The following is a 21,865-nucleotide window of genomic DNA, read 5'->3' as shown; positions in this document are numbered from 1 at the left end:
AATATTCAATTATATTCTAAATTGACAGTGTATCCACATGGATATAAATAGTTATTTTAACTTAATCATATTCCGGTAATTATGGAAACAGCATAATGTTATATGAAAACTTACTAGAGAAATTGTAATAAACATTCGTAATTTAAATTTACATTGTTTGTTATACAAAATAATGATCCCATTTTGGCAACAAGCTAATGAGATGTTAGAAAGATTTAAAGCTAAGAAAAGTAAAGCCACAAGAACTGGCTGGTCCATTGGTGCTCTTTCTGGCCAACACATGAACAGTACAGTGAGAAGGTATTAACATTGCATACTCCTATTATGGAGCCTTACCATCCTGCTGTTCAAGCATAAACACAAAAAAAAATGAAAAAAAAAATCAATTAGTAGACACAGAGTCGTGACCAATAAAAGTGTAAGGATGAGAGAGTGTAAACAAAAAAGACAAGATGAAGAAACATATAGATTTTAATAGATACCATAAAGAATACATACTAAAAGTCATACTCTTTTAGTGAAAAATGGAAGACAACATAAACATATGCCTTTGTTTAAATCTGAATCCTTTCTTTTTTAGGGACCTCAAAGGCTTGTTGACCACTGTGAAGTTTATTTATTTATTTTTTATTTGGTGCCTGGAATAGCCTTCTGGGACATTACCCAGATTCATGATGAGACCCAGATCCAGGGTAAAAACTTCAAGAACTACATATTAGGCTGTTCTAGTCTTTAATTTGAAAACCACTCCCTAGTTCTTACCAGGATGATGGAGATGGGATGTAGCCAACTATGCTATACTGGTTTCAGACTTCCCTTGCGAAATGTACCAAGCTATATTACAATAGTTTCAGACTTTCTTTGTGGAGCTTATTAAGTTGTATGATACTAGTTTCAGACTTACCTTGTGGTATGTATCCAGGCTGTGCTTCACCGGTTTCAGAATTACCTTACCTCTGTCTATCTCTGTTATGCTACACTGGTTATGGACTTAGCTTGTGGCAACTATCCAGGCTGTCCTACGTTGGTTTCAGATTTATCTTGTGGAACATACAAAGTGGTACTATACTACAGACTTACCTGGTGGAATGTACCAAGCTGTACTACACTGGTTTCAGACTTCCCTCATGGACATGTGCGGTGAACATGGCATTAAATTACATTACATTTTGGGATATAGATATGTGGCAGCATGTACCTGTAGAGTGGCCATGGCATTAAACTACAGACTGGTAGATAGAAGTGTAGGAGCATGTACCTGGGTACTGGGCATCATTACACTACAGGTAGGGAGACAGAGGTCTGGAAGCACTTACCTGTGTGATGGGCATCTCATTATACTACAGATTGAAGATAGAGGTGTGGAAGCATGTACCTGTGTAGTGGGCATGGCATTCCTTTGCAGATTGGGAGATAGTGGTGTGGAAGCATGTACCTGTGTTGTGGCCATGTCAATACACTACAGTTTAAGAAATAGAGGTGGGGAAGCAAGTACCTGTGTAGTGGGTATGGCATTACACTACAGGTAGTGAGATAAAGGGGTGGAGACATGTACCTCTGTAGTGTGCATGGCATTACACTACAGGAAGGGAGATGGAGGTGTGGAAACATGAACCTGTATAGCAGGCATGGCATTACACTAAAAGTAAATAGTTAGAGGTGTGGAATCATGTACCTGTGTAGTGAGCATGGCATTACACTGCAGATTGGAGATAGAGGTGTGGAAGCATATACCTGTGTAGTGGGCATGGCATTACACTACAGAATAGAGATAGAGGTGTGGAAGCATGTGCCTGTGTAGTGGGAATTGCACCACAGGTAGGGAGACAGAGGTATGGAAGCATGTACCTGTGTTGTAGGCATGGCATTACACTACAGATTGGGAGATACAGGTGTGAAAGCATGTACCTGAGTAGTGGGCATCCCATTCCACTACAGATTGGAAGACAGATGTGTGGAAGCATGTACCAGTGAAGTGGATATCACCTTATACTACAGGTAGAGACACAGGTGTTGAAGCATGTACATGTGTAGTTGTCATGGCACTCCACTACAGGTAAGGGGATAGAGGTGTTGAAGCACATACCTGTGTAGTGGGAATGGTATTGCATTACAGGTACAGAGTAACAGGTGTGGAAGCATGTACCTGTGTAGATGGCATGGTATTACAGTACAGATTGAGAGACATATGTATGGAAGCATTTTCTTGTGTCACAGACATTGCATTACACTACAGAAAGGGAGATAGATGTTTGGAGATATGCACCTGTGTACTGAGCATGACATTGTATACAGGTAGGGAGATAGAGGTGCTGAATAATGTACCTGTGTAATGGGCATGGAATTACACTAGAGCTATGGAGATAGAGTTGAGGAAGCATGTACCTTTATACTGAGGATGGCATTGCACTACAAGTAGGGAGATGGAGCTGTTGAAGCATGTACCTATGTAGTGGGCATGGCATTACACCACAGAAAAGGAGATAGCGGTATGGAAGCTTGTACCTGTGTAGTGGGCATGGCATTACACTGCAGATTGGAGACAAAGGTGTGAAAGTATGTACCCGTGTAGGGGCATGGAATTACACTACAGTCTGGAAGATAGAGGTGTAGAAGCATGTACCTGTGTAGTGGGCATCAGATTACACTACAGATTGGGAGATAGAGCTGTGTAAGCATGTTCCTGTGTAGAGGGCATGGCATTGCACTGGAGGTAGGGAGACAGAGGTATGGAAGCATGTAACTGTATATTGGGCATTGCACTACAGATAGGAAGATATAGGTATGGCAGCATGTACCTGTGTAGTGGGAGTAGCATTACACTACAGATTGGGAGATAGTGGTGTAGAAGCATGTACCTGTGTAGAGGGCATGGCATTGCACTACAGGTAGGGAGATAAAGGTATGGAAGCATGTACCTGTGTAATGTGAATTGCACCACAGCTAGGGAGACAGAGAAGTGGAAGCATGTACCTGTGTCATGACCATGGAATTACACTACAGACTGGCAGATAGAGGTGTGGAAGAATGTCCATGTATAGTGGGTATGGCATTGCCCTTCAGGTAGGGAGATAGAGGTATGAAAGTATGTAACCATGTAGTGGGGATTGCACTACATGTAGGGAGATAGATGTGTGGAAGCATGTACCTGTGTAGTGGGCATGGCATTACACTACAGATTGGGAGATACAGGTATGAAAGCATGTGACGGTGTAGTGGGCATGGCATTACATTGCAAATTGGAGATAGAGATGTGGAAGCATGCACCTGTGTACTGGGTATGGCATTACACTACTGATAGAGAGACTCATGTAATGGTGTAGTGGCATGGCATTACACTGCAGATAGGAGATCGAGGTGTGGAAGCATGTACCTATGCAGTGGGCATGGCATTACTACAGGTAGGGAGACCGAGGTGTGGAAACATGTACCTGTGTGGTGGGCATTGCATTGCACTACAGGTAGGGAGATAAGAGGTATGGCAGGATGTCCCTGTACAGTGGACATGGCATTGCAGTACAGACTGGAAGATAGAGGTGTTGAAGCACATACCTCTGCAGAGGACATAACATTGCACTTCAGATTAGGAGATTGAGGAGTTGAAGCATATACCTGTCTAGTGGGCATGGCATTGTGGTACAGATAGGGAGGTGGAGGTATCAAAGCATGTTCCTGTGTAGTAGGCATGCTATTACACTACAGTTTGGGAGATAGAGGTGTGGAAGAAAGCAAGTGTTCAGTGAGCATAGCATTGCACTACAGGTAGGGAGATAGAGCTATGGAAGCATGTAACTGTGTAGTGGGCATGGCATTATACTACAGGTAGGGAGATAAAGGTGTGGACGCATGTACAGTACCTGTGCAGTGGAGCTTGCCTTACACCAGAGGTAGGGAGCCAAAGATGTTGAAGCATATTTTTGTGCAGTGGACATGGCATTTCACTACAGCTAGGGAGATAGAGGTGTGAAATTATGCACCTCTATAGAGGACATAACATTGCACTACAAATTGGGAGATAGAGGTGTTGAAGCATTTACCTGTGTAGTGGGCATGATATTACCGTACAGGTACAGAGACAGAGGAGTGTAAGCATGTACTTTTTAAGTGAACATTACACCACAGATTGGGAGAGTGAGGTGTTGAAGCATAACCTGTGTAGTGGGCATGGCATTGTGTTACAGATAGGGAGGTGGGGGTATGAAAGCATGTTTCTGTGTAGTATGCATGCTGTTACACTAGAGTTTGGGAGATAGAGGTATGGAAGAAAGCACGTGTCCAGTGAGCATTGCATTGTACTACAGGTAGGGAGATAGAGGTATGGAAGTATGTACCTGTGTAGTGGGCATGGCATTACACTAGAGGTAGGGAAATAGAGGTGTGGAAGCATGTACCTGTGTAGCGGACATTGCCTTACACAACAGGTAGGGAGTCAGAGATGCTGAAGCATGTTTTTGTGCAGCGGGCATGGCATTGCACTACAGCTAGGGAGATAGAGGTGTGAAATTATGAACCTGTGTAGTGGACATGGCATTAAACTAGAGGTAAGGAGATAATGGCATGAGAGCATGTACCTATGTAGGGAGAATTCCACCAATGGTAGGGAGACAGAGGTGTGGTATTATGTACCTATGTTGTGGCCATGACATTACACTACAGACTGGAAGACATGTCTGGAAGCATTGACCTGTGTAGTGGGCATGGCATTACACTACAGATTGTGAGATAGAGGTGTGCAAGCATGTATCTGTGCAATGGGTATGGCATTACACTACAGACTGGAGATAGATGTGCGGAAGCATGTACTTGTGTAGAGGACATGGCATCACATTAGAGGTTGGGAGCTAGAGGTGTGAAAGCATATGCCTGTGTAGTGGGCAGGATACTGCGCTAGAGGTAAAGAGCTGAAAGTATGGAAGCATTTACCAGTGTAGTGTGAATTGCACCACAGCTAGGGAAACAGAGATGTAGAAGCATGAACCTGCATAGTGGGCATCAGATTATACTACAGATTGGGAGATAGACGTGTTGAATCATGTACCTGTGCAGTGGGCATCAGATTACACTAAAGATTGGGAGATACAGCTGTGGAAGCATGTGTCTTTGTAGAGGTGTGGGGGAATGTCCATGTATAGTGGGTTTGGCATTGCCATTCAGGTACGGAGATAGAGGTATGAAAGGATGTAACCATTTAGTGCGCATTGCACTGCAAGTAGGGAGATAGAGGTGTGGAAACATGTTCATAGGTTCATAGGTTGGTACTAGGCTATCAGCCCTAGGGCCTATACAAGCCTAGCCATAATAATTCCCTTTCTATTTCTTCCCACATTATTTACTTTCCTGGACCCCTGTCTAGCAGGGCGACTGACGTGATCCCTGGGGTGAATTTCCTTTCTCCCATCCAATCGTCAAGGTTCCTCTTGAAGAGGTCCAAAGAGGCACTCTGCTTGACATGTATGGGCAATCTATTCCAGAGTCTGGGGAGTCTCTGGGTCAGGAACCTATCCCTCCAGCATGTTTTGTTTATTGTGATGACAAGGTTTAGATCCCTGGAGCGTGTAGCTCTGAGGGATTGGGATTTCTTTAAGTGTAGCATGTCCAACAGCTCTGGGTTTGACATGGCCTTGTATGTTAAGCAGAGATCGCCTCTGAGTAGACGATATGCGACAGAGTATAGCTGGAGTTTTTTAAGGCGGTCAGCGTAGGGCATCTGCTTTAGGCCTGTGATTCTTTTAGTGAGGTATTTCTGAGGCCTTTCCAGTTATTGCAGATGTCTTGAGAGGTACATACCAAATGGGGCGTTGTATTCTATAATGGGTCTAATGAGGGATGAGTACAGTGGGACAATGACCTCCTTTTTTCTGGATGAAAAGCCTTTCATGATGAGGTGTGCCACATAGAAGGATTTCCTGACTGTTGTGGCGATGTGGTTATCGAAGGTGAGACCACTGTCCACCTGTGTCCCTAAGTCTCTTATCACACTTTCTGTGTTTAGTGTACTGCCACCTATATGGTAATTCATGGATACATGTTTTTTTTCCCAAAGGGATAACAATACATTTCTTGGCATTGAGCTTGAGCCCATGGCTCTGGCACCAAGCATCTGTTTCTGTAAGGCCCTTTGTAGAGTATCCACATCATTTGGGGATTCAATAATGGCTCCCAGTTTGCAGTCATCTGCAAACTTTGTTAGCCAGAGTCCCTTAGTGTTGACCTGTACTTAGAGAAGTAGATGCCAAACAAGAGCGGCCCCAGGACTGAACCCTGAGGTACTCCACTTGTCACTTGTCTGGAGCTGGATTTGGAGTCGGCTACTTTTACAGTGTGGGTTCTATCAGTAAGCCATTTAGCAACGCATTGGGTGACATAGGGATTAATGCCCAACTTAGCAAGTTTATCTATGATTCCAGAGTGGGGGATGGTGTCAAAGGCCTTGGCAAGGTCTAGATAGGCTGTGTGGACCACCTTACCCTTGTCCATGGCTCTGGAGACTGATTCAAAGAAGTCAATCAGGTTCAGGAGACAAGATCGGCCCTTCACAAACCCAAACTGGGTGGGGTCCAGTGTTTGAAGGTTGCCAATGTCTTTGTTTATAAGTTCCATGATAATACGCTCCATGGCCTTGCAGATAAGGCTTGTCAGACTGATGGGATGGTAGTTTCCGGGATCCAAGGTGGATCCCCCCTTGTGGATTGGGATAACTGTAGTTCTGCGCCACTCAGTAGGCACGAAACCTGAGGTGATGCTATGATTAAACATGACACTTAGGTGAGGTGCCAGTTCATATTGTAGTTCATGTAGTACACAGCCCGGGATGTCATCTGGTCCCATGGATGCTGTATTCTTGGCTTTAGAGAGTGCGTTTTGTACCTGTGTGGCCGTTATTACTGGAATTTGGCAATCTTCCGGTATTGAGATGGGCCATTTAGGGGGTGAGAGGGCGGTGAAGTTGGCACTGAATTGATCTGCCAGGATATTGGCAATATCCTTTGGATCAGTATATTTAATGCCATTCTGTTTTAGCTCAGCGCAGATCTGAGCATTGCCATTTAGATTCTTGACATAGTTATAGAATGCTTTGTGGTTGTCTTTGGAATCTTTGGCAATTTTATTTTCGTAACTAGCTTTGGAGGATTTTATGAGGCATCTCAGTTTCTTACTGAGGCCAGTAAGGGAGTTTTTTGCATCCTGGGATTTTCCTCTTTTCTGCAAAAGTTTTTTCCTTTTGTTGTAAAGCTTGTTTATGGCAGGGGACCACCAGATTGGCTTCCTTTTTTTTGGATGAGAGCATTTTGGTTCTTTTTGGGATGGCACGATTCATGCATGAGTGGATGTGCTCGTACAGTGCCTTAGTGTAGGATTCAGCAGTTGAACTTTCAGATCCCGTCTGCATGGGTGTTATGAAGTTTGTCACTTCTGACTTGAGTAGCATGAAGTTGGCTTTGGAGAAGTTTTTTTATGGTGGTTTCTTTACTGGGGGGTGGGGGTGGGATGTGGATGTTAAGGGTGATTAGCTTATGGTCAGACCTAACTAACGAGGGGGTGACCATAGGTATGGAGCATTGATTTCCCATGTTGGTAATGACCAGGTCTAGGATATTGGAGCTCCTGGTGGGACTATGGATTAGCTGATCCAAGGCATTGGAATTTATGAATTCCAAGAACCGTTGCGCAAAAGTGTTGGGACATGAGTAGTTTTCCCAGTTAATGGCAGGGTAGTTAAAATCACCCATTATTAGGGTGTTTGGTTCTATCTTAATATTTTCCAGTATGTTTAGAAAGGTGTAGTGAGAATCTTGGGGTATGGTGGGGGATCTGTAGCAAGCTACAGTTTGGATTGCAGTCTTACCTAGTGTTAGTTGCACTTGGAGAATTTCAGACACATTGTGTTGGCCAACTAGCCTGGTGGTGTGAATATCCTTGGTGAATATTGACACTCCTCCACCTTTAGTGTTTTGGTCCTGGTTTGGTGGCTGAAAAGTGTGGTAAGAGTTGTAGCCAGGTATTGCAGGGGTGCTCTCTGGAGCTTTGAACCAGGTCTCAGTTACTGCACAGATATCGATGTTCTCCATTTTTAGGAGTGCCTCGAGAGAGTGCATTTTGAGGTTTAGACTTCTAGCATTGAGTAGCATTACCTTCAGATTTTGCATGCTTGTACCTGTTATGGTGGTGGTTTTGTCCTTTGAAGTTTGCCTAAAAAAGGCACTATAGGGGTGGCAAGAGCCTTAGCCAGTAACCTGAATCCCAGGGGCGACAGGTGCAGACCATCTCTGGAAAAGCATCGTGGTCTGTCAATCATGTCATCCCAGGCAGACAGATACTGGATCCCCTTTGAATGACACCATAAGCTTAGCCAATTGTTGAAGTCAATCATTTTATCCTTATATTGTGGTATCATTCTGGGCGAAGGCAGGATGCTAGTCGGGGCTAGGGTCATACCTGCCTGGGCCACATGATCCGAGAGCTCTTCCATGTCTCTTTTCATGTAGTCCAGGGAGGTACGTCTCAAGTCATTCACTCCAACATGGACAATGACAGAATCATATTTGTACTTGTTGTGGAGTGACTTGAGTGCATGCGTTATGTGGCGGATCCTGGCACCTGACAGGCAGCTGACTGTAATTTTCTCCTTATTCAACCTGGTGAGAGGGACATCAGTGTGCCAGACTATAGAGTCACCTATGACTAAAGTGTTAGGTACATTGTCTTGCCTTAGGGGCTGTTGCTGGGTGGCACACTGGTGTTGTGAACTATGTGACACATTGGTTGTGATTGGTGTTTGTTTGCGTTTCAGCTTCAGAGGTCTTTGTTGCTTGGGCAGGTTACAGTTAAGGGCCTCTGCATATGTGGATTTAGTGTTGCTATATGTGGGTGTTGGTGGTGCGGGTTTAGAAGGGCTATGTGTTGCTTGAGATGTAGTGTGGGTGTTAACCTTCTCCTCTTGACTGTTTAGCACAATCTTGGGTGGAGAGAGCTTTGCTTCCATTTTGGCTATGTAAGTGCATCTCTCACAGGTTGTAGTGTTGGGTGGTAGGAGGAGAGGGTTGTCTGTGTACATGAGGCAATTGCTGCATTGCCCCAGTATGCCCAGATTCACCAGGTGGACAGGAGAAATCACCGGAAGCTGACCCTTGGACATGCTTGGTTTGGGGCTTTTTTTTTCTTTGTAAAGTATAGGAGCTGTTTACTTAGCAAGGTACTTTGCAATTATAGGCTGTTTAGTGCCTACTATTAATTTCTCCTTGTTAACAAGGAGAGTTCAGTGTTTGTATGAGTTTAAGGCTTCCTAGTGCTTTCCAGCAGGTATTAGAGAAAGTGCTAGTCACAGGGATGCTTAAAGGTAAGATTGAAAATGCACTGCAGTGTGCACTAGAGAAGTTAGATGTGAAAGTAGGTAACTTGAGTTTTACCTGTTTAAAAAGTTAAGGTTTAGTGGAGAGTTACTATTTTTAAAACAGCAAGATGGATTGAAAGGGGTGGTCACTTTTGTATTTTGGTACTATGAAATACCGTAGGATGGCCAATAAATTTAAATAATTGAAGGGGTAGGATTTCAAAAATAATGATTTTGTGATTACTCACATAAGCCAGTGAAAGTAGAGAGAAATGAGATATGTGGTCAGATTAACATAAGAGGCTGGCAACTAGAAAGACAGTAGTATTTAACAAGACAACTTAAGTGGGTGGGCGTGAAAAAATTCTGCCTGACTCAGAACAGAGATAGCTGTGGTCTCTTTTGAAGTTTTAATATGCTGTTAAAACAGAATGCAAGCAAAACACAAAGTAAAGAAAACAAACTACAGTATTCAAAATATAGAATGTAACTGTAGTGGGCATGGCATTACATTGCAGATTGGATGTAGAGGTGTGGAAGCATGTAACGGTGTAGTGGGCATGGCATTACATTACAGATAGGTGATAGAGGTGTGAAAGCATGTATCTTATGTAATGGACATGGCATTACACTACAGCTAGGGAGATCGATGTGTGGAAACATGTACCTGTGTGGTGGGCATTACATTGTACTACTGCTAATGATAAGAGGTATGGCAGCATTTACCTGTACAGTTGATATAGCATTGCAGTACAGATTGGGAGACAGAGGTGTTGAAGCATGTATCTCTGTAGAGGACATAACATTCCACCACATATTGGGTGATAGAGGGTTGAAGCATTTACCTGTGTAGTGGGCATGGTATTACAGTACAGGTATGGAGACAGAGGAGTGGAAGCATGTACTTCTGTAGCAGACATCACATTACACCACAGATTGGGAGATAGAGGTGTTGAAGTATATATCTTTGTAGTGGGCATGGCATTATGGTACAGATAGGGAGGTGGAGGTATGAAATCATGTTCCTGTGTAGTAGGCATGCTATTACACTACAGATTGGGAGATAGAGGTGTGGAGAAAATCAAGTATCCAGTGAGCATAGCATTGCACTACAGGTAGGGAAATAGAGGTATGGATGCATGTACCTGTGTAGTGGGCATGGCATTACACTACAGGTAGGAAAATAGAAGTGTGGAAGCATGTACATGTGTAGTGGACATTGCCTTACATTTAGTAGGGAGCCAGAGATGTTGAAGCATGTTTTTATGCAGTGGGCATGGCACTGCACTACAGCCAGGGAGATAGAGCTGTGAAATGATGTACCTGTGTAGTGGACATGTCATTGCACTAGAGGTAAGGAGATAATGGTATGAGAGCATGTACCTATGTAGGGGGGAATTTCACCATAGGTAGGGAGACAGAGGTGTGGAATTATGTACCTGTGTTTTGGGCATGACATTACACTACAGACTGGGAGATAGATGTCTGGAAGCATTGACCTATGTAGTGGCCATGGCATTACACTACAGATTGTGAGATAGAGGTGTGCATGCATGCCTGTGCTGTGGGCATGGCATTTCACTAGAGACTGGAGGTAGATGTGTGGAAGCATGTACTTGTGCAGAGGACATGGCATCACACTAGAGATTGGGAGCTAGAGGTGTGAAAGCATGTGCCTGTGTAGTAGGAAGGTTATCGCACTAGAAGTAAAGAGCTAGAAGTATGGAAGTATGTACCAGTGTAGTGTGAATTGCACCACAGCTAGGGAAACAGAGATGGCGGGGCATGCACCTGTGTAGTGGGCATCAGATTATACTACAGATTGGGAGATAGAGCTGTGGAAGCATGTATCTGTGTAGAGGTGTTAAATAATGTCCATGTATGGTGGGTATGGCAGTGATCTTCAGGTACGGAGATAGAGGCATGAAAGGATGTAACCATGTAGTGGGTATTGCACTGCATGTAGCGAGATAGATGTGTGGAAGCATGTACATGTATAGTGGGCATGGCATTACACTACATATTGGGAGATAGAGGTGTGAAAGCATTTACCTGTGTAGTGGGCATGGGATTACAGTACAGGTATGGAGACAGAGGAGTGGAAGCATGTACTTTTGTAGTGGACATCGCATTACACCACAAATTGGGAGATGGATGTGTTGCAGCATATACCTGTGTAGTGGACATGGCATTTTGCTACAGATAGAAAGATGGAGGCATGAAAGCATGTTCCTGTATAGTAGGCATGCTATTACACTACAATTTGGGAGATAGAGGTGTGGAAGAAAGCAGGTGTCCAGTGAGCATAGCATTGCACTACAGGTAGGGAGATAGAGGCATGGAAGCATGTACCTGTGTTGTGGGCATGGCAGTACACTACAGGTAGAGAAATAGAGGTATGGAAGCATGTACCTGCGTAGCAGATATTGTCTTGTACTGCAGGTAGGGAGGCAGAGATGTTGAAACATGTTTTTGTGCAGTGGGCATGACATTGCACTACAGCTAGGGAGACAGAGGTGTGAAATTATGTACCTATGTAGTGGTCATGGCATTACACTACAGGTGAAGAGACAGGTGTGGAATTGTGTATAATATTGTAGTGGGCATGGCATTACACTGCAAATTGGAGATAAAGATATGGAAACATGTACCTGTGTGGCGGGTGTTGCATTTACTAAAGATTAGAGATAGAGGGGTGGAAGCATATACCTGTGTAGATGGTATGGCATTACACTACAGACTGGGAGGTAGTAGTGTAGAAGAATATACCTGTATAGTGGGAATAGCATTGGACTTCAAATAGGGAGACAGAGGTATGGAAGCATGTAACCATTCATTGGGTATTGCACTACATGTAGTGAGATAGTTGTGTGGAAGCATTTACCTGTGTAGCAGGCATGGAATTACACTGCAGATTGGAGATAGAGGTATGGAAGCATGTACCTGGGCAGTGAGCATTGCATTACACTACAGATTGGAGATAGAGGTGTGGAAGCATATACCTGTGTACAGGGCAGGGCACTGCATTACATTACAGATTGGAGATAGAGGTGTAGAAGCATGTACCTGTGTACTGGGCATGGTATTACGCTTCCAGAAAGGATATAGAGGTTTGGAAGCATATACATGTGCAGTGGCCATGGCATTGCACTACAGTCTGGGAGCTCCAACTTTACCCCTTTCTCCCCCCTTCAACCTTCCCTCATTAAATATCATAAAATATAACTCCCCCACTAACACTGTATCACTAACACTGTATCAGTGGGCCCAGACAATATCCCAGGATGCCTTATAAATAGCATAAACCATGACCTATCAGGGCCTCTGGAATTACCTTTTAACTGTAGCCTACAAACCAGTTTCATGCCTCATGAATGGAGAAAGGCAACAGTCACCCCTCTGCACAAAGGTGGGCCATGTACAGACCCTAGAAACTACAGACCCATAAATTTCACTAGTCTTATATGTCAAGCCGTGGAAAGAATTATCATGGAGATGATCAATAGAGATATACTAAACCTCCAGAAAATGGGCCCAACCCAGTTTGGTTTCGTCAAGGGCAGAACATGGTCACTCAACCTAGTGGACTTTGAGAAGGTCACCAACGCAATGGATGAGGGCAAAATTGTTCACACTGCCTACCTTGACCTGGACAAGGTATTTGACACAATACCCCACATGGGCATTGTTGACAAACTCAAGAGGTTAGGTACAAAGCTGTTGTCACCCAGTGGATAGCGAACTTGCTCACAGACAGGACCCAGGAAGTTAGAATTTGGGAGTAAACCTTTACAAAGAGGCCAGTCACATTTGTAGTCCCTCCGGGATCAGTCCGTGGACCATTCATTTTTGGCATTTACTTCTCAGAAGTCAAGGCCAATGTCAGTGGTCTCTTACTGACTAAATTTGCAGATGTTTGCAAATTAGGAGTTGTCACTGAATGTCACACTGACACAAATGTTCTCCAGGAGGGGCTGACACAGACAAACAACTGGTGTCAGAGCCATGGATTAAAACGAAATGCCACGAAATGCATAATAGTATCATTTGGGAAGTCATCCATCCCTGGTAGCTATCATATTGACAACACACCCCTTAGAGTTGATCCATTAGTTGGGGACTTAGGGATATACATAGATAGTAATCTAGCCTTTGACCATCATGTGTCTACAGTGGTGAGTAAATCATTCTATGCTGCACAACGTATAAAAATGGTATGGCATCTACGTCCAAGGAAGTCATTGTTCCACTGTGTTCAGCATTCATCAGACCTATCAGCGAATATAATGCTCCCTTTGGTATGGACCTAACCAGTCATATCCAACAAATGGAATGTCGACAGAGGTTCCTCACTAAAAGAATCCATAGCATAAGTAAAATGTCCTATGCAGACTGCCTCAAGGCCCTATCCCTGTATTATGTCTCCTATAGGCTTTTGAGGGGAGATCTATGCCTGGTATATATAGGGCATTGTCAGACCCCACTCTGATGGACCTCCTGCATATGCACAAAACAAACAGCACCAGAATTACCCATTCTAAAGACTTAAACTTTGCCTGTGATATAAATAGGTCCTGCTGGAAAGATAAGTGTGTATCCCAGAGACTACCATGTCTATGGATCAGGCTCCCCATCCATGTAAAGCAGAGTTCCTCCCTAATCCAATTCAAGTGCAACTTGGACAATTGGATGGGAAACCAGAACTGCATCCCCGGTTTGGCACCTATGTCTGTAATGGACACAGGTAACCTGTAAATGGTTCATCTGCCAACTTTCTGCTTACACTTATCAAAGGGATCAGAACTTGTCAGAGATTTGGGATGCATGGCTAGGCTTAAAAAGGACCGTGTGGTCATTAGTCTTGTAAATACCTGTAAACCTGTGAAGCATATACAAGTGTAGTGGCCATAACAGTGCACTACAGTTGGGGAGATAGAGATATGGAAGCATAGGTGGTGTGAAAGGATGTACCTGTGAAGTGGGAATGGGTTTGCACTACAGGTAAAGAGATAGAGGTATGGAAGCATCTACCTGTGTAGTGGGAATTGCACCATAGGTAGGGAGACAGAGGTATGGAAGCATGTACCTGTGTAGTGGGCATGGCATTACACTACAGATTGGGAGATAGACATGTGGAAGCATGTACCTGTATAGTAGGCATGGCATTGCAATACAGAGTGTGACGTAGAGGTGTGGAATCATGTACCTGTATAGTGGGCATCACATTACACTACAGATTTGGATATAGAGGTGTGGAAGCATGTACCTATGTAGTGGGTATGGCATTGCACTACAGGTTGAGAGATAGAGGTATGAAAGCATGTAATTGTGTAGTGTGCATTGCAGTACTTGTAGGAGATAGAGGTGTTGAAGCATGTACCTGTGTAGAGGGCATGGCTTTGCACCACAGGTAGGGAGATAGAGGACTGGAAGCATGTATACATCTAGTGGATATCAAACTATAGGTAGAGAGACAGGTGTTGAAGCATGTAACTGTGTCATGTGCATGGCATTGCACTACAGGTAGGGAGATAGATTTGTGGTAGCAAGTACCTATGTAATAGTCATGGGATTGTATTACAGCTATGGAGATGGAGGTGTGGAAGCATGTACCCGTGTAGTGGGCATGTCAGTACATCACAAGATTGGGACTCTTTCGGAGCTAGAGGTGTGAAAGCATTTACCTGTGAAGTGGGCATGGCATTGCATTGCAGATAAGGAGAATGAGGTATTGAAACATACACCTGTGCAGTGGGAATAGCACAACAGGTAGGGAGAGAGAGATGTGGAAGCATGTACCTGTGTTGTGGGCATGGCATTATACTCAGACTGGGAGGCAGATGTGTGGAAGCATGTACCTGTGTAGTGGGAATTGCAATACACTGCATTACACTACAGAATGGTAGCTAGACATGTAGAAGCATGCACCTGTGTAGTGGGCATGGCATTGCACTACAGTGTGGGAGATAGAAGTATGGACACGTACATCTGTAGTGGGTATGGTATTACACTACAGACTGGGAGATAGAGGTGTGGAAGCATTTACCTGTGTAGAGGGCATGGCATTGCACTACAGGTAAAGAGATAGAGGTATGGAAACATGTACCTGTGTAGTGGGAATTGCACCACAGCTAGTGAGACAGAGGTGTGGAAGCATGCACCTGTGTAGTGGGCACAGCATTGCACTAGAGGTAGGAAGGTAGGTATGGGAGCATATAACTGTGTAGTGGGCATTGCACTACAGGTAGAGAGATAGACATGTGGAAGCATGTACCTATGGAGTGGGAATGGCATTACACTACTGACTGGGAGATAGAGATGTGGAAGCATGTATCTGTGTAGTGGGCATGACATTAGATTACACATAGGGAGATGGAGGTGTGGAAGCAAGTACCCATGTAGTGGGTATGCCATTGCACTACAGGTAGGGAGATAGAGGTATGGAAGCATGTAACTGTGTGGTAGGCATTGCACTACAGGTAGGGAGATAGACTTGTGGAAGCATGTACTTCTGTAGCTGGCACAGCATTGCACTATAGGGAGGGTGATAGAGGTATCAAAACATGTAAGTCTGTAGTGGGCATGGAATTACACTACAGATTGGGTGACAGAGGTGTGGAAGCATTTTCGAGAGCATGGCAATACACTGTAGGTTGGAAGACAGAGGTGCGGAAGCATGTACCTGTGTGGTGGGCATGGCATTGCACTACAGGTAAAGAAACAGAAGTATGGAAGCATGGACATGTGTAGTGAGAATTCACCACAGCTAGTGAGACAGGGGTGTGGAAGTTTTCAGCTGTGTTGTGGGCATGGTATTATACCACAGACTGGGAGATAGAGGTGTGGAAGCATGTACCTATGTAGTGGGCATGGCATTGCATTAGAGGTAGGGCGATAGAGGTATGGAAGCATACAACTGTGTAGTGTAGGTATTGCACTACAGGTAGAGAGATAGGTATGTCAAAGCATGTATCTGTGTAGAGGGAATGACATTACATTACAGGTAGGGAGATAGAAGTGTGAAAACATGCACCTGTGTAGTGGGCATGGCATTACACTACAGGTAAAGAAAAAGATGTAAACAAGCATGTAGCTGTGTATTGGGAATTGCACCATGGCTATAGAAACAGCGGTGTAGAAGCTTGTACCTGTGTCATGGGCATTGCCTTGTACTACAGATTGGAAGATGGTGGTATAGAAACATGTGCCTGTGTAGTAGGCATGGCAGTGCAGTAGAGGTAGGGAGATAGAAGTATGTAAGCATGCAATTTTGTAGTGAGCATTGCACTACAGGTAGGGAGATATAGGTGTGGAAGCATGTACCTGTGTAGTGGTCATGGTATTGTACTACAGATTGAGAGATAGAGGTGTAGATGCATATACCTGTGTAGTGGCCAAAGCACTGCTGTACAGGTAGGAAGATAGAAGTATGTAGGCATGCAACTGTGTAGTGAGCATTGCACTATAGGTAGGGAGATAGAGGTGTGGCAGCATATATATGTGTGTATTGGGCATATCATTGCACTGCAGGTAGGGAGATAGAGGCATGGAAGCATGTAACTGTGTGCTGAACATTGCACTACATGTAGGAAGCCAGAGGTGTGGAAGTATGTACCTGTGTAGTGGCCATGGCATTGCACTACAGCTAGGGAGATAGAGGTCTGGAAGCATGTACCTGCATAGTAGGCATGGTATTACACCTCAGGTTGGGAGATAGAGGTGTGTAAGCATGTACCTGGTAGTGGGCATGGCATTAAAGTACAGGATGGGAGCTAGAGGTTTGGAAACATATACCTGTATAGTGGCCATGGAATTGCACTACAGGTAGGGAGATAGAGGTGTGGAAGCATGTACCTGTATAGTGGACATTGCCTTATATTACAAGTAAGGAGACAGTAGTGTTGAAGCACATTCCTATTTAGTGGGGATGGCATTGCACTACAGGTAGAGATAGAGGTATGGAAAGCATGTGCCTGTGTACTGGGAAGTGCACCACAGCTAGTGAGACAGAGGTGCGAAAGCATGCACCCATGTCTTGGGCATGGCACTACACTACAGACTGGGAGATAGAGGTGTTGGAAGCATGTACCTGTGTAGTGGGCATGGCATTACACTACAGATTGCGAGATAGAGGTGTGGAAACATGTACCTGTATAGTGGGCATTGCATTACACTGCAGATTGGGAGATAGAGGCGGTGGCATCATGTACCCTTGTAGTGGGCATGGCATTGCACTGCAGGTAGGGAGAGAAAGAGGTTTGGCAATATGTAACTTTGTGGTGGCATGGCACTACAGGTAGGGAGATAGAGGTTTGGAGGTATGTACCTGTGTTGTGGGACTTGCATTACATTGCATTTCAGTATAGAATGTGTGATAGATGTGTGTGTAGGTATACACCTTGGTAGTGGGATGGCATTGCAGTACAAGAAGGAAGATAGAGGTATGGGAACATGAATCTGTGTAGTGGGTATGGTATAATACTGCAGATTGTAAAATAGAGAGGTGGAAGCATGTACCTCTGTACTGGCCATGACACTGCACTACAGGTAAGGAAATAGAGGTGTGGAAGCATGTACCTTGTGTAGTGGACAGAGCATGACACTACAAGTAGGGAGACAGAGGTGTTGAAGCATGTACCTGTGCAGCGGCAAGGCTTTGCACTACAAGTAGCGAGACAGAGGTGTGGAAGCATGTAATGGATATGGCATTAGACTACATGTAGGGAGCTAGAGGTTTGCAGACATATGCCTGTTTATTGGGCATGCCATTACACTAGAGCTAGGGAGAAAGAGATGTGGAAGCATGTACCTTTGTAGTGAGCATGGCATTGCATTACACATAGTTAGCTAGAGGTGTGGATCCATGTACTTGTGTAGCGAGCATTGCAAACCACTACAAGTAAGGAGATATCCGTGTGGAAGCATGAACTTGTGTAGTGGCCAAGGCATTACACTGCAGATTGGAGATAGAAGTGTTGACACATGTACTTGTGTAGAGGGCATGGCATTATACTATAGGTTCGAATACAGAGGTGTGGAAGGATGTACCTGTGTGATGGGCATGGCACTGCACATCAGGTAAAGAGACAGAGGTATGGAAGCATGTACCACTGTTGTGGGAAGTGCACCACAACTAGTGAGACACAGGTGTGGAAGCATGCACCTGTGTTGTGGGCATGGCATTACACTACAGACTGGGAGATAGAGGTGTGGAAGCATGTACCTGTGTAGTAGCCATGGCGTTGCACTTCAGGTAGGGAGCTAGAGGTTAGGAAGCATGTACCTGCATTGTGGACATAGCATTACACTACAGGAAGGGAAAGTGATGTGGAAGCATGTACCTATGTACTGGAGATCACCTACACTAACATCTACACTACAGGTAGAGAGACCGGTGTTAAAGCATGTCCCTGTCTAGTGGGCATGGCATTGCACTACAGGTGGTGAGATAGAGGTGTGGAAGCATGTACCTATGTAATGGGCATGGCATTGCACTAGAGGTATAGAAATAGAGGTATGGAAGCATATCACTGTATAGTGGGCATCATATTACAGTGCATTACACTACAGAATTGGAGATAGACATGTGGAACCATGCACCTGTGTGATGGGCATGGTATTGAACTACAGGAAGGGAGATAAAGGTGTGGATCCAAGTTTGTAGAGGGCATGGCATTACACTACAGGTATGGAGCTAGAGGTGTGGAAGCATCTACCTGTGTAGTGGGCATAGCATTGCACTACAGGTATGCAGTTAGAGGTGTACAAGCATATACCTGGGTAATGGGCATAGCATTACACTGCAGGTAGGGAGCTAGACGTGTGGAAGCATGTACCTATGTAGTGGGCATGGCATTGCACTAGAGGTAATAGAAATAGAGGTATGGAAGCACATCACTGTATAGTGGGCATCATATTACAGTGCATTACACTACAGAATAGGAGATAGACATGTGGAACCATGCACCTGTGTGATGGGCATGGTATTGAACTACAGGAAGGGAGATAAAGGTGTGGATCCAAGTTTGTAGAGGGCATGGCATTACACTACAGGTAGGGAGCTAGAGGTGTGGAAGTATCTACCTGTGTAGTTGGCATAGCATTGCACTACAGGTATGCAGTTAGAGATGTGCAAGCATATACCTGGGTAGCGGGCATAGCATTACACTACAGGTAGGGAGCTAGACCTGTGGAAGCATGTACCTGTGTAGTGGACATTGCCTTACACGACAGGTAGGTAGATGGAGGTTTTGAAGCATGTAACTTTGTAGTGGTACATGCTTCAACACCTCTGTATACCTACCTGTTGTGTAAGGAAATGTCTACTACACAGTTACATGCTTCAACACAAGAACAAACCAAACCCGAAAAAAACAAATAAATTAAATTAATCAAAATTGACAGCAGTTCCATCTCACTCACGTCTCTCTCTAAATAAATGACACTTCCTGGCTCTTAAACAAACAAAATAACAAAATAGCAAGTATTGGAATCAGGCAGAAATAATTACAAATGCCTGATTTGAATACTTGTTATTTTGTTCGTCTAAGAGCTGTGAGGTGTCATTTATTTATGGAAAGACATGAGTGAGACAGAACTGTGGCTGTTTTTGATTAATTGAATTTCTTTGGTTTGTTCAGGTTTGGTTTGTTCTTGTGCCAATCATGTAACTGTGTAGTAGACATTGCCTTACACAGCAGGTAGGTAGACAGAAGTGTCAAAGCATTTACCTCTGTAGTAGACCTCACCTTACACTACAGGTAGGGAGATAGAAGTGTTGAAACATATACATGCATAGTGGGCATAGCATTGTACTACAGGTAGGGAGATAGAGATATGAAGGCATGTTACTGTGTAGTGGCAATGTTATTACACTTTAGATTAGGAGACAGAGATGTGGAAGGAAGTACCTCTGTAGTGGGCATGGCATTACACTATAGATTGGGAGATAGAGGTGTGGAAGCATAAGCCTGTGTAGTAGACATCAACTTACACTGCAGGTAGGGAGATAGAGATGTTGAAGTAAGTACCTGTTTAATGGGAATGCCATTGCACTTCAGGTATGCTGCTGGAGGTGTGGAAGCATGTACATGATTAGTGGGCATAGCATTACACTAAACGTAGAGAGCTAGAGGTTGGAAGCATGTACCTATGTCGAAGGCATGGCTTTGCACGACAGGTGGGGAGATAGTGGTTTGGAAGCATGTACCTGTGTAGTGGATATCACCTTACAATACAGGTAGAGAGACAGGTGTTGAAGCATGTACCTGTGTAGTGGGCATGGCATAGGACTACAGGTAAGGAGATAGAGGTGTGGATGCATGTATCTGTGTAGTGGGCATGGCATTGCAATAGAGATAAGGTGACAGAGGTATGGAAGCATGTACCTGTGTAGTGGGAATTGAACCACACCTATTGAAATAGAGATGTGGAAGCATGTACCTGAGTTGTGGGCATGGCATTACATTGCAGACTGGGAGATAGAGTTGTGGAAACATGTACCTGTATAGCCAGCATGACATTGGACTACAGTTAGGGTGATAGAGGTATGGAAGCGTGTAATTTTGTAGTGGGCATTGAACTACAGGTAGAGAGAGAGAGACGTGTGGAAACATGTACTTCTGTAATGGGCATGGCATTGCACTGCAGATTGGGAGATAGAGTTGTGGAAACATGTGCCTGTGTAGTGGGCATCATATTACACTACAGATTGGGCAATAGAGGTGTTCACGCATTGCAGGTAGGGAGATGGAGGCATGGCAGCATGTAACTATGTGGTGGGCATTGCACTGCAGGTAGGAAGGCAGAGTTGTGGAAGTGTGCATCTGTGTCATGGGTATTGCATTGCACTGCATTAGAGTACAAAATGCAAGATAGATGTGTGTAGGTGTACATCTACATACTGGGTATGGCATTGCACTACAGGGAGGGAGATAGAAGTATGGAAGCATCTATCTATGTAGTGGGAATGGTGTAATACTACAGATTGGGAGATAAAGGTGTGGAAGCATGCACATCTGTATTGGTCATGGCATTGCGCTAAAGGTAGGGAGAAGTGAGGAAGCATGTACCTTGTGTAGTGGACATTGCCTTACTCTACAGGTAGGAAGAGAGAGGTGTTGAAGCATGCACCTGTGTGGTTGGCATGGCTTTTCACTACAGGTAGTTAGAGGTGTGGAAGCATGTATCTGTGCAGTGGGCATGGCATTACACTACATGTAGGGAGCTAGAGGTGTGAAAGCATGTACCTTGGTAGTGAGCATGGCATTGCACTGCAGGCAGGGAGCTAGAGGTGTGGATCCTTGTTTGTTTGTAGTGGGAATTGTATTACACTACAGGTAAGGTGATAGGGGTGTGGAAGCATGTATCTCTGTAGTGGCCATGGCATTACACTGCAGATAGAGGTGTCGAAGCATGTACTTGTGTAAAGGACATGGCATTACACTATAGATTGGAAGACAGAGGTGGGGAAGGACATACTGTTTAGTGAGCTTGGCACTGCACTAGAGGTAAAGAGATAGAGATCTGGAAGTG

The 21,865-nt window shown here is 44.4% G+C and overlaps 1 protein-coding gene across 1 annotated transcript in view; it reads left to right on the top strand.

Moving 5' to 3' along the window:
- The window catches only part of ACO2 (aconitase 2), a 1,318,356-nt gene that overhangs the window by 441,698 nt on the left and 854,793 nt on the right, over nt 1–21,865 (top strand). Inside the window, exon 8 of the mRNA XM_044075713.1 lies at nt 8,647–8,654. Within this exon, the coding sequence (XP_043931648.1) occupies nt 8,647–8,654 (8 nt within the window). The remainder of the gene's footprint in view (nt 1–8,646; nt 8,655–21,865) is intronic.

This window comes from Protopterus annectens, chromosome 1.part1 (genome assembly GCF_019279795.1).
Source record: "Protopterus annectens isolate FY-2018-M chromosome 1.part1, PAN1.0, whole genome shotgun sequence".
Lineage (NCBI taxonomy): Eukaryota > Metazoa > Chordata > Ceratodontiformes > Protopteridae > Protopterus > Protopterus annectens.
Note: the sequence above shows the minus strand (reverse complement) of the source record. Positions and strands in the feature narration are given on the sequence as shown.